This window comes from Triturus cristatus, chromosome 6 (genome assembly GCF_964204655.1).
Source record: "Triturus cristatus chromosome 6, aTriCri1.1, whole genome shotgun sequence".
NCBI classification, from domain to species: Eukaryota; Metazoa; Chordata; class Amphibia; order Caudata; family Salamandridae; genus Triturus; species Triturus cristatus.
The window spans coordinates 1,211,903,360-1,211,919,200 of record NC_140589.1 but is presented as its reverse complement, the minus strand read 5'-3'; the positions used below and the strand labels follow the sequence as shown (position 1 = coordinate 1,211,919,200).

Below are 15,841 nucleotides of genomic sequence, written 5' to 3'. Positions count from 1 at the left end.
CTGGCATAGAACTCAAAGGCTGCCCTCTGTTTCGAACCTCCTCTTCTTGTGGCGTTTCTCCTTTGTCTGATTTACCATCATTGCCCTCCTTGCCATTATTGGCAGTTTTGTTTATGCCTACTGCCTCTACAGCAACCAACAGTTCGGGGGGGGGGGGGGCACTGGCACATTGCCTGCTTCTAAGACATTGTTCTCCTCCGTTATTACTGTTGAACTATTCCCCTTTCCTCCAATATCCACCAGCAGGCGGGGGGAACCTCCCCCTCCACCTCCTTTCCTTGAGTCGGAGTCGGAGTAGTGCCCTCTGCGCTCCCTGCATCTGGGCTGCCCTGAGTCTCCTCCCGGGTCTCAATCAGACTCACCTCACCTCTTGCTACCGCTGCCCCCACCTGCAGTGCCTTCATTTGCAGGAGAAGCTCCGCTATCGATGGGCCGGCCGGGCGGTTCTTGCCAATTGCTCCGCCTCTTCCTCTCCTCAACGGCGGGTCGGGCGAAAGAATCCACTGCGGGCGGCCCGGGGACTGCTCCGGTGCACCTGGATCCATCATGGTCTTTCCGCGCAGCTTTTGAGCGGCCGCCGCCTTATTCAATATATTGACTCATCAAATTCCTCAAATGCTGATTTTCCATTGAAATCACCTCCCACCGCAAACAAAGCATCTGGATAATCATTAACCAAGTTACATAATTCAAATTCTGATGGAGGCGGATTGGGGGAACATATAAATTGAGTCATATCATCTGATTAAACCCTGCATTAATAGAAAACAAGTCAATTAGGCTAGCAAGAGCCCATACACAGGACGTTTGGAGCTTAGTTACCTTCCTCCCAAGATAGATGGAGACCAAAATTAACAAACCACCCACTGCTCTACCTCTTGCCATGGCCTTAGCAATACAGCAGCAAACCCCTCAACGGTGAATACGGCCGCCGCCATATTCACCGCTATCTTCTGAGCCATCGCCAGACCGCTTCTCAGCTTCCAATGCACCAGCCGCTCCAGGTATTCCTTCACAATACGCCTGATTGCTCGCTGCTCGGCATTGGACCAAATTGTCCAAACTTTGTTGTAGGGATATCGCATAGGTGACGGGGGGGGGTGTGGTTCTCAAAACGAATTGAGTGGTTTTTTCGTACACAAATGCTTTACAGGGGTTTCAAATCACGGAGACAACCCTCCATAGCTTGCTAATGCTGCTGTCGGCCTCCTATGCGACCGCCATCTTGCCTGTGAAGTGCCCTCAATCACAACCTGAATTTTCTTTTGTGAGGTAATAGAGGATAATTGGGAGGCCTCGTGGAGATCAGATAACCGCTTTTTTGCCTGAACATGGAGGGTTAACACTCAATCAAATACTTTTTCCAGGTTCCTGGGTATAGCTCAGGGAAAAGGGTCTGGCATACGTTGGTAGGAATGGTATGGGTCCCATGAAGGAATAGTCACTGTCACGTTGCAAAATGATAGAGCCCCAAAAAGTGAGAAACCGAAAGCCATCTACCCATTTGATTTTGATGAGCTTAGGAGTTGTGTCCGTCATGTGAGGCTGGGATATTTTCTCATGTGAGCTGACTTCCACCCCTTTGATTATGTGTACGGTAGCTATTTCACAACCAGGAATAGGGGAGTGGTGGAGGATATTGATTGGTAGGAGACAGGGCATCCACAGCCGTGTCATGTCTTGATATGGAACTTACATGGGTTCAAATCATTTTTGTCCAATTACTCATTGTTGTTCCTCCAGGAGACCTGGCTTCTGGAGTGCCCAGCAGTTGAGGGGTTTGCTGCTGTAGGTCAAAGTGCTAAGGCCATGGCAAGAGGTAGAGCAGTGGGTGGTTTGTTAATTTTGGTCTCCATCTATCTTGGGAGGAAGGTAACTAAGCTCCAAACGTCCTGTGTATGGGCTCTTGCTAGCCTAATTGACTTGTTTTCTATTAATGCCGGGTTTAATCAGATGATATGACTCAATTTATATGTTCCCCCAATCCGCCCCCATCAGAATTTGAATTATGTAACTTGGTTAATGATTATCCAGATGCTTTGTTTGCAGTGGGAGGTGATTTCAATGGAAAATCAGCATTTGAGGAATTTGATGAGTCAATATAAGAACGAGGGCTACATTTAATATTTCCAATTGCACTTTTTAAGCAAGTGCAAGGAAAGGGGATGTTGATGTCTTGACCTCTCTAGCTCACCTGAATTTGATCAATGTCAATGGTCGATGCGATGACGGCATTTCTGCGGCCAGAACCTTTAATCATGGTAACAGCAATATGCCAATCGATTATGTTTTTGTTCCAGTTTTTCAGTTTTCTCAGGTGAAAATTTTTTAAATAGTGCTTGATTTAGGGCCAAGCGACCATCTTGCTCTTAGCGTGGAGTTCAAAGACACAGTCCCATTATGTACATACTTTACCTTATCCCCGGAGGTAGTCTACCACAGGAGAATTTGTGTTGTGATCACAGAAGATGCCTTGTAAACCCTGTTATCAATCAATTTCAAGCTTTTAGATCTGAAAACAGGTATGGATGTGATGGCCTGGTTTTGCAGATTAACAATGAAACTACTAACCCATTTCAAGCTGGCAATTGGGGGCCCTCACAAATCCTGTGGGACCAGAATGAAGGGGATTAACTGGTTTGATCATGATTGTCAGGAGGAAGAAGAGTGGTGCATTTGAATTGAGATACAAGCAACATCAGCCTACGAGAAGACATGGTGGCCTTAAAAACTGCCTATCAAAATCTATGTGCCCTCAAAAAGAGAGAGTGTTATAGGTCGATTTGGGAATTAATGTTGGTGCCCATTGTGGGCAAAAATAGTACGAAGTTTTGGAGGATAGTGAATTCGGTAACCCTCTCATCACCACCTTCGCTTGAGCCACAGATCAGTGAGGAAAGACTGGTAAAAGTTTATTCACTCACTTTATAGTGGCAGTGATCTTCAGAACTGAGTAGCGATCGTATCCTGTCCCCAAGCCATTGTGGTGGTGATCGTTAATACTCTAATGCCAGTTATTCTGTCTGCAATAATCAGAAGTATGAAGGCCTCTAGGGCAGGTGGCCCTGATGGTTTGTCATTTATATATTTTTTAAAAGATCGTAAGAAGTGGGGTCTAATTTTGAGTGTGTTCTTCAAGTGGCTAACATACTCAGGCTGTCTCCCGTATTCTTAGAAAGAAGCCATAGTGAAGCCCGTTCACAAAAAATGCTAATTGGACCAGCCTGCTAATTATCGCTTGATTAGCCTGTTAGATATTACGTCTAAATTGTTTGCTCAAATTCTGTGGGAGCATTTAGCTGTTTGGGCTTTTGACTCTAGGCCAATCCCCATTGAGCAAGCGGTTTTTAGACCAAAGTTTTCTACAATTGACCACTGTTTCACCCTGTAGGGAGGCGCAAGGAGGTCAATGGTGCTGGCAGGTGGGTGTGCTGCTGATTCGTTAACTTCCGAGCGGTTTTTGACAGAGTGGACAGAAGTGACCTCTGGTGCAAACTCAGTGGAAAATCTCTGGAGCTCTGTTAGGTCTGCTGACAAGGCTCCACAGTGATAACAGGGTTCAGGTTGGCCTAGATGGGTTACGTAGTTTGTCGAGGAAAGTCCTGGTACAGAATGGTCTGCGCCAGGGTTGCATATTAGCCCCCTTGCTATTCAGTCTGTTCATTGCGGACCGTCCCCAGACGTTAAGTAATACTCATAGTTTTTCAGCAAAGATTAGGGGTAAGTATATTATCTTCCTCTTGTACAAGGATGATCTCGTAAAGATGGAGCTTACCTCTATATGGGCTCCAAAAAAACATAATGCTCTGAACTCCTACTGTCTTGAAAATAAATTAACTAATAATGTTGATAAAACAAATACATTGTTCCATACAAAAAGGACCTTTACCTGGTTTCTAGGGAATGTACGGTTGGAGCAGGTCAGAGAATATATGTATCTGGGTAAGACTTTTGCAGATGATCTGCACTGGGATAAACATATGGCCTCTCGGAAACTTGTAATTTCAGCCAAAGTGAAGGCCCTGAAAAGGTTTGACCATAGATGTGGCCGTTATACTTTTGAGCCATTAAGTAAGATGATCCAGGGATACTTATTCCTCAGGCTCTTTATGGGGCTGAGGTGTTAGCAATGGATAGGCGTGTCCAATGGGAGAGCCTAGAAGGGTGTATTTTGAAAACTGCTCCTTGACCTTTCCAAAAGTGCTATGATCCAAGCTATAAGGAGGGAGCTAGGTATCGTTGCCTCGGGTGCCCTGGCAGATGCAAGAGCCCTGTGTTTTTACATTTTGATCACAAACGAGGCTCAAGGTGAAAAGCTATCAGCTTAAATCCTTCCTGAGGTGTTGTCAACTTTTCTTTTGCAAGGGCAACCCTATATCAGTAATGCTAGGGTGTCTGGGGGTCCCTGATTTATGCTGGGAGGAAGGTAAAATGTTACAAATCAGTCACATAAAATGCACCCTTAAGCAATGTGCTGTGGAAACTAGCCAAATGGAGGATTTGAATTGTCTTAATAATAAGAGCTCTGTTACTCCCTTCCTTATTTCTCAGGAGAGTATGGACCATTTCCCATACCTGTATAAAACTCCAGATAGGTTTTTGAGACATGAAATGTAATGTTTAAGGATTGGCATTGAGCTCGAATTCCAGGTCTAAAGCTGAAAATCATGGAGAACCTTGTTCAGTGTCCCTGCCAGCGGGGTCATAACTACTCAATGAGTCATCTTTTGATGGACTGTGTACTCTTACTTGGGGAGAGGATGAAGATTCTCCATCCTGTTTTTATAAAATCGGGAGTTTGAACGCAAGACGAGGGCCTTAGCCTAATAAGTGGTCTTAGTTTTAAGGATATAGCTATTCCAACTGGTCAATTCTTGCGGAAAATTGTAACCTATGCCAGACACTTTCTTGTTAGTTGACTCAGTCCAAGGGTAGGATTGGTACTCCTGGGTTTGGTAGGGATTTATTTTAACTAGCTAGTCCGAACTCAAATACGTCAGGAGGCCGATCGAATGGGAGACCAGGGGTTATGTTACGTGTCCTGCACTCTGCACTTCATAATGTTAGTGGGCAAATGAGATGCATGCCTGGGCAATTGCCATTTTTTTTCCTAAATGCTACTAACAGGTATGTGAAAATGGGGTTGGTTTGTATGCTGCACTATATATTCCGCTAGTTCGTTAAATGAGCTGCTTGCCCTGGGTAATATATATTTCCCCTTTCCAACTGCTCTTCATAGGTATGTGGTATTAGACTGCAACCTTTTACTGAGTTTTGTTCTTTTTAATAGGTGGGTATCGATCATGTCAGAAAGTAGACTGAATGGGACCCCGGGTTCAAATGTAGTTTGGCCATGCACTTTGAATTTAGCGCCCTACTCGACAAAACGATTTGCTTGCCCCAGGATCTCAATATCGTTCTGACAGTTATTAATAGGTTTGATAATGTGTTGTGAAGTTATTAAGTTTCGTACCCCCTGGATAGGCTGGTGTTGATCATGTAAGGAACTTGGCGGAACAAGACTTTGGGATTTGATAGTGTATGGCCCTCCACATTGCACTTTATAATGTTTTACCCGCCTAAATGACCTGCATGCCTTGGGTAATTACTTATATTTTAAATGTTCCTATAGGCATATGATAATGTTATGACCTTTGTTGAGCTTTAATGTGAAGAAATCCTAAATGTTATACTGTTTGTTGTGTCAGCAGATTAATTGGAAATAAGGGGTATATTTACAAGGCCCCGTTGCCACCACAACGTAACTTTCACTTTAATTGACATTGTGATGGCAGTAGGGGACTTGCCTTATTTACAAGGATTAACGCTGCCTTATAAATTAAGCACCCTTTCTTGCTGTATTTAGTGTGAAAGGGGAGAGCAATGGGTGTTGCGGTGGGCGTTCCACCGCAACACCCATTGCAGCTCCAAAATTAAGTCTTTAACAGGCAAAACGAGGAGAAATGCTTTATTTCTCATCATTCTTGCTGTTTCCATGTGTACTGCCTTTGGCAGCACACATAGAAGCAGCAAATTGCTATGATTGTTTATGTGCAGGAAGGTCCCACTTCCTGCACACAAACAATCATTTTGAAAAAATTCCATGTTGCAACTTCTATGTGTGCGGCATTAAGCCAATGTGCACTGTCCACTTGAGGGTTCTCGTGAATCTCTCCACCTCACCATTGGCCTGATGGCATTGTGGCGTGATCTTGCAATGTCTGATGTTTAAGCTGGATATTCAGCAACGTTGGCACCTTGAATAGTCAGCCCTTAACTCCTTCCGCTTCCTTTGGCAGTATATGCATGCCCAGGTTTCTCAGTTTTGGATCTTCCAGGTCAAATGTCGATGATGATGTCCCAACCACCAAATACCATGTGCGACTGTCAATCATTACGAATAGGTTCAGGTCAGCAAGTGTCACACTAAGTCAGTGCTAACTTTGCTCCAAAAGCAGTGCTATAAATGGAAATCCAGAAGTGTCGGGTGCTGTTTGCTCTTAAGACGTTCTGTGATCTGCTAAAATCTATTGGAGCAGTGCTGAGAAGTGTAGGTACTCTCCCTCTCAAACTAAAAAAGTACAGGTTCTCAGTACAGGAGAGTACCTGCTCATTTAAAGCAATTACCAAATGTGTGCAACACTGTTATTTTGTTATAATGCACGCTGGGGCATCGGCTACCTGGGGGCTGGACACCGGTGACAGCTGCTGACCACTGCTTCCATGTTAAGTTATGTTATGTTGTATGGCTTGTAGAGTCCGCTAATACCGAAAGGCGTCTGGGTGCTCGTGTAATGAAACATGGCATGGCAGTTACTGAAGTGTATTCCTAGAGAGCAGAACTCAACAGGTGTCCAAAAGGAATACTATATATTTGAGAAAAAACATGTTTTAAGATCCTTCCTAAACTTTAACAGATTATGTTGATTTCTCAGATGAAACAGTAAGGAATTCCACCACTTGGAGGTAAAAAGAAAATGTCTTCCTGCCTAATTGGATTATTTAATTCTGGGGACCAGTACGTTTTTTTGCTGAGCTGGATCGCAAGGCACGGGCGGAGGAGTAGCATTTTAAGGTTTCTTGAAAGAAGCTAGGGCCTTCTTGATGTAGTCCTTTATGTGCCTATTGAGTCTAGCACGCCATCTACCTTTTTTTTATTTTGTGATTAAGTCATCAAGATCAGGGAACCTTATCTTGTGCCTGAGTCTGCTTTTAATGTTCACCTCTCGTTGGCAGGGCTGGCACTGAATCGGATTGACCAGGACAGCGCCCTCGGCAGAAAGAAAATGTGGTGTTTGTTGTGGTGGTGCAGAGAGGGGTGTAGTTGTGTGATGGAAGGAGGTGTGAGCAATTTGGGAGGAGGGCATGGGGTTGATGGGGTGCTAACAATTATGCTGAGGTGCATTCAGGACTGATTACAAAGTTTTTAACGGGACCCTGTTGAGGCCAAGCGGGATGGACGAGCTGCTGTTTGTATAGCATTGAGTCAGGCAGCTCTCTGCTGCGCCCCTTGGAATATTAGCGCCCCGGGCCTGGGCCCAGCTCGATCATGCCTAAGGCCGGCCCTGCCTCTTGGTGCCCCTGGGTAGGAGGCTGTACCATTCGGGGTATTAACACCTTCGGAATACTTAGTCGCTTTAAGCTCCCCATTGCGCCTTCTGCTAACATGCTCAATGCGTTCCTCCCTTTCCACAATGACTTCAGAGTGGCTTGTGCCTGGCCCTCCCTGCACCTCCATAAGTGATCTCCATGCATTTTCGTGTGCCGGTGCCCTGTGACTTTCACCCTACAAACTGTCATCTCCCACCTCGGAGTGTGCTGTCACCTTTGGACCAGGGCCGGACTGGCCGTAGCGGGCACCGGGTAATCCCCCGGTGCGCCGCACGGGTGGCGGCCGGTTTTGAGCCCCTGGGGGCCGTTTTTGTTACACGGCCCTATAACAAAATCGGACGAAAACCGGCCCTGGCAAAGAGCTCGGCGGCCCTCCCCCGGGGGACCAGCCGAGCACTTTGCCAGGGCCGGTTGTGGTTCCCAGTCCGGCCCTGCTTTGCACATCACCTAAGAGACGCGTTCCTCGCTGCACTCCCCTTGACGCTGTCCTGACGGGTGAAAGGTCAGGATGATGCCACAGTCTACAGGGTTGTTGACTGCCTGCCAACATTAAATGGAAAACATGTATCTGCAGCACCGACTTTCCAGTCCCAGGGGGGGGCTGGGCTGGGCCGGCTCTAGGGCGGGGCGATTGGTGCCAACAACTGGCTGCTGACTTTAGGGGGAGCGCTGTGTTTTCAAGTAGAATATGGTTTTAAAAGCACCTGCTCCAGCGTTCCTTGCCTCCAGCAATTTTCAGACAACCATAAAAATGTCAAGATAACTCTGGTGATTGATGGACCTGCTGCAGAGAGATCTGAGTTTTGTGTAGTGGAAGATTTGACTCATCATAAAGTAGTACAGGAGGTTAAAATGCCTGCTGCAAAGCACCTGTACTATACAGATCACAAAGTGCATAAAATGTACATAGGTCAGTGCGTTACTACTTCTGTCGAGAGCCCCTTTTGTTATTTGCAGTTTATAAGTTTAAATCCTAATATAGAACAGAAAGATATAAACTACCATCAAAGAGTTGCATGCAAACTGCAACATATAGATAAGAGCGTTACGATTTTTCCCCCAAGACTTACATTATCCTAATGTTGCAAAAAGGGTTCACTTGGGTAGAAATTAATCCTTAGTAGTATAGCCAACCCCCAACCATGGTATTACTTTTTAATTTTGAATTTGTGCTTCTCCAGACCAAGTACTCTTTCACTGTACTGTCTACCAGTAGGAAAGACCTATGACTCCTACACCGTGTAGTCCTCTGTCTGATGTAACATTTCCTAAACACTGACTTACACACTTTTGATTCATTGTCTCTGTGTAATGTGCATGTAATGTAAAGTGCTCTGACACCTTACACTGGCATGAGTGGTGGTATAAAACAAAAGAAATGCATGAGAGAGAGAGTGGTTATGGAGACTTGAGGGGCACTGTTAACCCCTTCCCTGCGGGGGTAATTCCCCCACGGTTTGGGGGGGGGGGCGCGGCACCGCTGTGCTCATGACGAGCTCAGCTCGTCATGACTCACAGTTGAGCTGTGCTCATGACGAGCTGAGCTCGTCACGACACCGCCCACTGATTAATTCTCCAGCACAGGCGGGAAATTTATCGCGCATGGGCGGGACGCGGCCGTTATGACGAGCTCAGCTCGTCATGAGCACAGCTCCACTGTGACCCATGACGAGCTCAGCTCGTCATGAGCATGGAAGGGTGGTAGTGACAGAATCCATCGAAAAGGAGGTCATTGGGGGGGGCACCAATAAACATTGTCGCACCGGGCGCCACCAGCGCTAAAGTCAGGCCTGGGGCTGGGCACAGTTCAGTGAAAGTGGGGCGCAGTGAAGTGAGAAAGTGGTATCAAGAGTTGTGGTTCATTACCACATGGAAAAGGTGGGCTAAGATATAACAGTCTGTCAGCCCCACTTTATTGCTAGTGCCTCACTTTCTATTTGAGAGTGCCTCATTTCTATGTCGGTGAGTACCTTGTGAGTGGGAAATGCAGTTGGAGACTATCCATCTACGTGTTTTTGGGGCCCATACCCCCAGCCCACAAGGACTTGCCCCAACTCTCTGTTCGGTGTTCCCCCCCGCTGCTGACCAGCAACAGGGGTGTAGAGCCTTTGCGTTGACGTCTGTCGTCAAACGAGGTTAAGCACGAATGAACATAGCAATGGCTGGTACTGGAACGGAAAACCACAAGCCCTTTCTTGTGTGTTGAAAGCATGCGGATCATGGCATCTGATGCACACACTAGTGGCTTCATCATTTACAGACATGCCAACTCACACGGTGCCCCCGTGTGTCACATGATTCAGCTCTCTTCACACAGTCACCCGGTAAGGAGCTGAAATCACATGGTGGCAGTGAACAGGAGCTGAAAGCCACTGTAAAGAGTGGATTTCCATCTAGTTTTCAAGGGCAGTAAGCAGCCAATATCCCTTACACGATGGGAAAATACCCCAGGACAACGGTGACAGCCTCGATTACACTTTGTTTTGGGTTTATTGGGGAGGGGTTGGGGTGCTTGGGGAGGAGCAGAGTGCCTCTTAGATAGCTCTCAGTACCAGGCCCGCCCCCTCCAAGGCCCAGCGCTCTCCTCACACAGTGAAGTTATTTTGTAAGTTGGCAGGTATGTCATTTATGACGTTCACAAAAGCAACAATTCCTCATAAAACACACTCCTGTCTGCTACAACGTGTATATTGCATGGAGCTGTGTAGGCCGATAAATAAAAATAGTTGACTGTTTTTACAGTACATGGAGGTGAGGTGCTCAAACGTCCTTATACTACAAACATAGACGTATTACAGTGATATGCAAAACACATATGGACAACAAACTACACACATAACAGGCGCCCACACAAGACTTGAATACATACTCTGTAACACAGACATCATGCCTGCCAAGTGCCCCGATATCCAGGGCCAAAGAAGTTATGAGATTCTGCAGCCACAGCCTTTTTCCAGTGGCTGCTGGCATGGATCGGGGGTGGGGGGCTAAGGGGATGTAAAAAATAAAATTGAAATCTTTCCTCCTCGCTGCATCTATCCTCCGTCATCCCTCCATCGTCTCTCCAGACCGGAGTGGAACAGGAAGCCCCCAGGCTCCCCTGAGCCACTCACAAAGCTACAATGCAGCGCTGTGATTGGCCTGAGAGCTGGGGTTCGGTGCTCAGCCAGGGAATAGGAGCTTGCGCATGTTCTCCACCCTGGCTGTAATGAAGCCTGGGTGGAGAACATGCAAAGTGTGCATGACTGTTTGGACGGCCCCACACGGCCGGCCAAACAGTCATGCGCACTTACAGTGTGTCATCACTCCTACCACTGCTCCTCTGTCACCACAGCAGCCTCGACCCCGCCCACAGACCTGCCACAGCAGGAGAAAATAAAATGATAATAACCTCGAGCTATTATCATTTTATTTTTCCTTTATTTCACTGCTGCAAAGCAGTAGTCAATGCTACTCCGACTTAGCAGGGGAGACCCTACTGCTTTTTTCGCATAATTATGGATTTGTTGCATTTGCCACATAATTCATCATCCGCTGCATAACCTGCAGATTATAACAAAAAAAGTCCCTAGTTTAAATAGATCAAAAGTTGCTAAAAACGTTGCTTCTTTTTCTCACGTAGTGGAAGGTTCTTCAAATGCTCCTTTGTGTATTTGTTTTTTAAACTGGTACTAATTAGGTACAATCTTTCTCCAGACAGCATTACTATGTGTACAAATTATAAAATAATGAATTATTACTACTAAAAAATGTGCCTGATTTTGCCACATAAACTGCCTTTTATTGCCGCATAGTTTAAGGAACCAGCCGCATAATGTGGTGCTCCCCTTCTGCGTAAATCACTGGTCCTGCATACACCATGTATGGCCCCTCAACACTTCTAGCCTTTCAGACGAAATCCTTCTGCATTCTAGGACCTGTTTTTTCTCATCACAAAGATGGGTTTACCTAATCCAGCATACAAATTGATTTTTGATTAAAAGCACAAAAGCCAGGACTGGCTACTAGTGTCACACAGGACATGGTGCCACGTGGCATCCGAACTCTGTGACACACTTTCAGCGTATGCACTCTCACAACACAAACTCTCCAAACACACGCTTTCCGAGCACAAGTGATTTATCAACATGCACTCTCGACATGCTTTTGCACAACCTCTGCAAACAACACACGGACACACTCTACAAATGAAGCGATCCGTTTGTAGCTTTCATCTCACCTGACCGAGGCGGGTTTAACATGTTGTCTCTATAGGGTTAATACTAAAGGATAACAGCACCACCTACCAGTACCATCAAAAATACTCAAAAGAACAATTTCCGCAACAACAAAAAAGATCGGATACATTAACAAGAAAAACACTGCTAAAGGCAGCACTACGTAACTGCGGAAAATGAGGTTGTCTTTTAAAAAAAATAATAATAATAATCTGTGCATGTGTGCGCGCGCGCGTGTGTTCTTCACATGACATTCTAATCACCAATTCAGCCTTTCATCCTTCTGAAGCCAATGCCGTAAGTTCTATTTAGTTCAATTAAAGTGATATATATTAACATTATGGTGCAAGAAAATATGCAGTCGATGGTGACATCTGTTGAGACATGCAGATTATGGTTTCAGTAACCTGCTGGCGGGGCTAACTCGCGGTTTCAACCTTCTGAGGTCGAAAAGCTAAGTAACGTGAAATTGATCATTGGGCGTCCCAGTCATTGTCAGAGCATCGAACCAGAAACTAACTGTTCCCACCGCGTTGGAGAAGTGTCACAAGGACAGCATCGTTTCCATGTGAGTCTATAAAACAAAGCTGTATCGTATAAAAGGTCTGATAGAGCCCCTCCCCCCTAATACTGGAATCCCGGTTGACCGGCTATAAATAGTTTCTGCTCCATCACGTTGCTGGTATCTGGGTTTGGGGGCATTTTATTAGTAAGTGTTCAAGAGCATCTGCAGTTCAGGCGCAGAACAAATATAAGGCAGCGGCTACTCGTTTACTGGGCGCGTAACACCTGCCTATTTCTAAACACACCGCATTTGGGAGGAAAGTTAACGCGGCACAGGGAGAGAACCAGTATTGACCACGATCACACAGTTTGGTCTAGTAGAGGGAAGGTAGTAGTGTGAGAGCCGGGGTCCACAATGTAAACCCTAGACTGCATCCCCTCCCCTGACAGCACACCCGGCCGAGGCAGCGAGGGGCGCTGCTTACCTGAGCAGTCCGGGACTCCTGGCCGGCTGCGGCACAGATGAGCAGGAGCAGGCTGCACTGCCAGCCGGACACCATGGCTGCACTTTCCCTTGGTCTCCTCCCAGCTAAACTTCTTCCAGGCAAAGTCTTTCCTTCCACTGGTGAGCTTTCCTTATTCAGTCGTCCCCATTTCGCCTGCCCCGGCGAAGTCCTGTTTGTGTAAAACAAAGTCTGTTCGCGAAAGTAGTGCCAGGGGGTTCGTCTCCCGCTGCTCACAAGACTCAGTGCGCGCGCCGCCGCTGTGTGCGCGCGCCTTCGATGCCACTGCTCCGTCTGAGGAGGGCTCTGCTGCTGCTCTGAGCTCCCGCCGGCGGCCGCTCTCTAGCACCTCAGCAGTGAGCCGCTTCAAGTGGCTGCCCCCCCCCCCCCCCTCCCACCCAGACCCTCAGCTGGACGCAGCTGAGAGAAGCCCGTCCCAGCTCTGGGCGTGTGACACTCACTGCGACTCATTGAGACTTCAACACCCTTCTTGGGAAAGGCACGGCCATGCCAAAGACTCCCCCCCGCCTTATGAAGAGAATAGATTGCCCCCTTTCCCCATTATGGACTGGGAATGTACCATTCTAAACACCCTGCCTGCATTCGCTGTAGTGTCTGAGAAGGTTCACTTTCATGTCGGGGACAGGTTGTTTCCCATGGGTACTCTTCAGTACTGGGTTTTCCTGTACATTTTCTGAGCGTTCCCAGTACTTTCTGAGTGAACCTGTGCACCGTCGGAATGCCCACATGGGCGTGCCCCTTTCTTTCGATGCACTGTCCTCCTAGTGCCTATGTGCAGTGTCTGAGTGGTGTGACGTCTGTATGAGTCCGACTCTACTGTGAAAGTGTTCCGAGCACTTTCGGATGTTCCCCGCACCACCACCTGAATGTTCCTGCGTGTGCACTGTGTTTCTATGCAACCTCAGTGCTTCAGTGTTTCTATACTCGAAGCATGAACCTGCAGCATATGAGGGTGTCCGTGCACCGTCGGGGTTCCCATAATCCAATAACAGTTTAATACCGAGTATTGAATATTCACAGGCACCACACCTGATTGCTCACGTGCGCTGTCGGAGTCCTCCTGTGCAAGCCCGGCGCAAGGTCAGAGAGTTCCTGTGCACGGAGTTTTACAGAGAATTGTCAGGGTTTTTGTACACCGGGTGTTCCCATACATTGGTACCCGTGCTCTGAGTCTGGCCCAGTGTTGCGGTGGCTGTCAGAGGGTTACTGTGCACTGAAGTGTCATGTATGCTCACGCTGTCTGAGTGACCTCTCGCTCTCTGCGAGTTTTCACACCACTGTCTGGAGATTCCTGTGCACTGAGTAATACAGCAGCCAGCAACCATAACTATTTGACGGTTCACGTGCACTGATTGAGTGTTCCTTTGTACTGTCTGTTTGCTCCAATGGACTCGCTCAGTGTTCCCTGCCGGAGTGTTCCTCTACAATGGATAAGCGTTCCGTGAGTCCGTGACTGTTTGAGGGTTGCTCTGCACTAAGTGGCTTATTTACAAGCCCCTTGCACACCAGGTGCGTCACTTTTAATATGGGAAATTATTGTAAACAAGCCCCTAAGTGCTCCTGTGAACTGGTTGATGGATTCTGTGTACTGAGTTTTTTTCTGCACACTCTCTGAATGTTATCGTGCATTCACTGAGTGTTCAGTGGCTGTCTGAGGGTTCCAGTGCCTTGAGCTTTCCAGTCCACTGACTATGTATGTGCATTGGCTGATAGCTTCTGTGCAATGGATTGTTCTATGCACTCTCTTAGGGTTCCTATGCACCATCTAAGGATTACTGTGTGCTGTTGGAGTCTTCCCGTGCACTCGGCGAGTGTTCCTGTGCACTAAGTTGCACAGGGGAAAGGTTCCTGTGACTGTCTCAGGCTTCCTGCGCAGTTCGTTTTCATGTGCATTCTCTGGGTGTTTCTGTGCACTTCCAGAGTATTCTATAGCTTAAGTGTCCTTGTGCACTGTCTGAGCCCTCCTCTGCACTGACTGAGTTTTTCGGTGAAATGTCTAATGGTTCATGTGCAGTGAGTGTCTCTGAGCACTGCCTGAGGCCCCATGTGTTCCAGTGCACCCTCTCACTATTCCCATGCATTATCCCATTGTTCCTGAGCTCTGAGGAGCATTACCATGACTGTCTAGGGGTGCCTCTGAACTTACATTTCCAGTTTACTGCCTGGGGGTTCCTGTGCACTGAAATTTTCTGTTTGAGTATCTCCTCACATTATGGCAGTGTTCTCCTGCACTGCCTGAGGGTTCGTGTGCGCCGGATGTTCTTGTGCACAGAGTGAGTGCTTCTTTGACCTGTCAGATTTTTCCCATGCACCTTCTCAGAGTGCCCCTGTGCATCGGATACGTGTTTCTGTGATTGTTTGAGGGTTCGTGTCCACTGAGTTTTCCCGTGCTCTCTGCGTGTTACTGGGAACTGTCTGAGTATTCCATGACTGCCTAGGGTTTCTTGTGTAATGGGTTTTCTGTGCACTGAATACTCACGTGCACTGTGTGAGTCTTACTGTGCACTATCTGAGGATTTCTACGCATGGTTTGACTGTTGCCATGCAGCGTCTGTGGGTTCCCGTGCACGTTCTGAGTACTGCTGTGCACTCTCTGTCTACTTCCTTGACAAACCAGGTTCTTGTGCACTAGGTGCCTCCATGCACAGCCCCAGGGCTCCCTATGCATGGTTCGGGTGTTCATGTGCACTGGGTGAATATATACAGGATGGTCTGATGGTTCCTGTGCACTGAGGTTTCCTGTTAACTTGCTGGAGAAACCCGTGCACAGTTTCAGTGTTCACAGCCTGGGGACCCTGTGCATTGAGTTTTTTTTCTGTGCATAATCGGAGGTCTCCTGTGCACTTGCTGAGTGTTTACATGACTGCCTGAGGGTTCGTGTGCTCTGACTCAATTTTCCACTTGCTCTTCTTACTTCCCCTCCTAGGCTACTTGCTGCGTGCGGTAACATAAGGGCTCTGGAGCCAGAGTGATGAGGCTCAATTA

The 15,841-nt window shown here is 47.2% G+C and overlaps 1 protein-coding gene across 1 annotated transcript in view; it reads right to left on the bottom strand.

Moving 5' to 3' along the window:
* FBLN7 (fibulin 7) overlaps positions 1 to 13,162 on the bottom strand; it is a 736,014-nt gene extending 722,852 nt beyond the window's left edge. Inside the window, exon 1 of the mRNA XM_085612121.1 lies at positions 12,818 to 13,162. Within this exon, the coding sequence (XP_085468247.1) occupies positions 12,818 to 12,892 (75 nt within the window). The 5' untranslated portion in view covers positions 12,893 to 13,162. The remainder of the gene's footprint in view (positions 1 to 12,817) is intronic.
* Between the last annotated feature and the right edge of the window lie 2,679 nt (positions 13,163 to 15,841).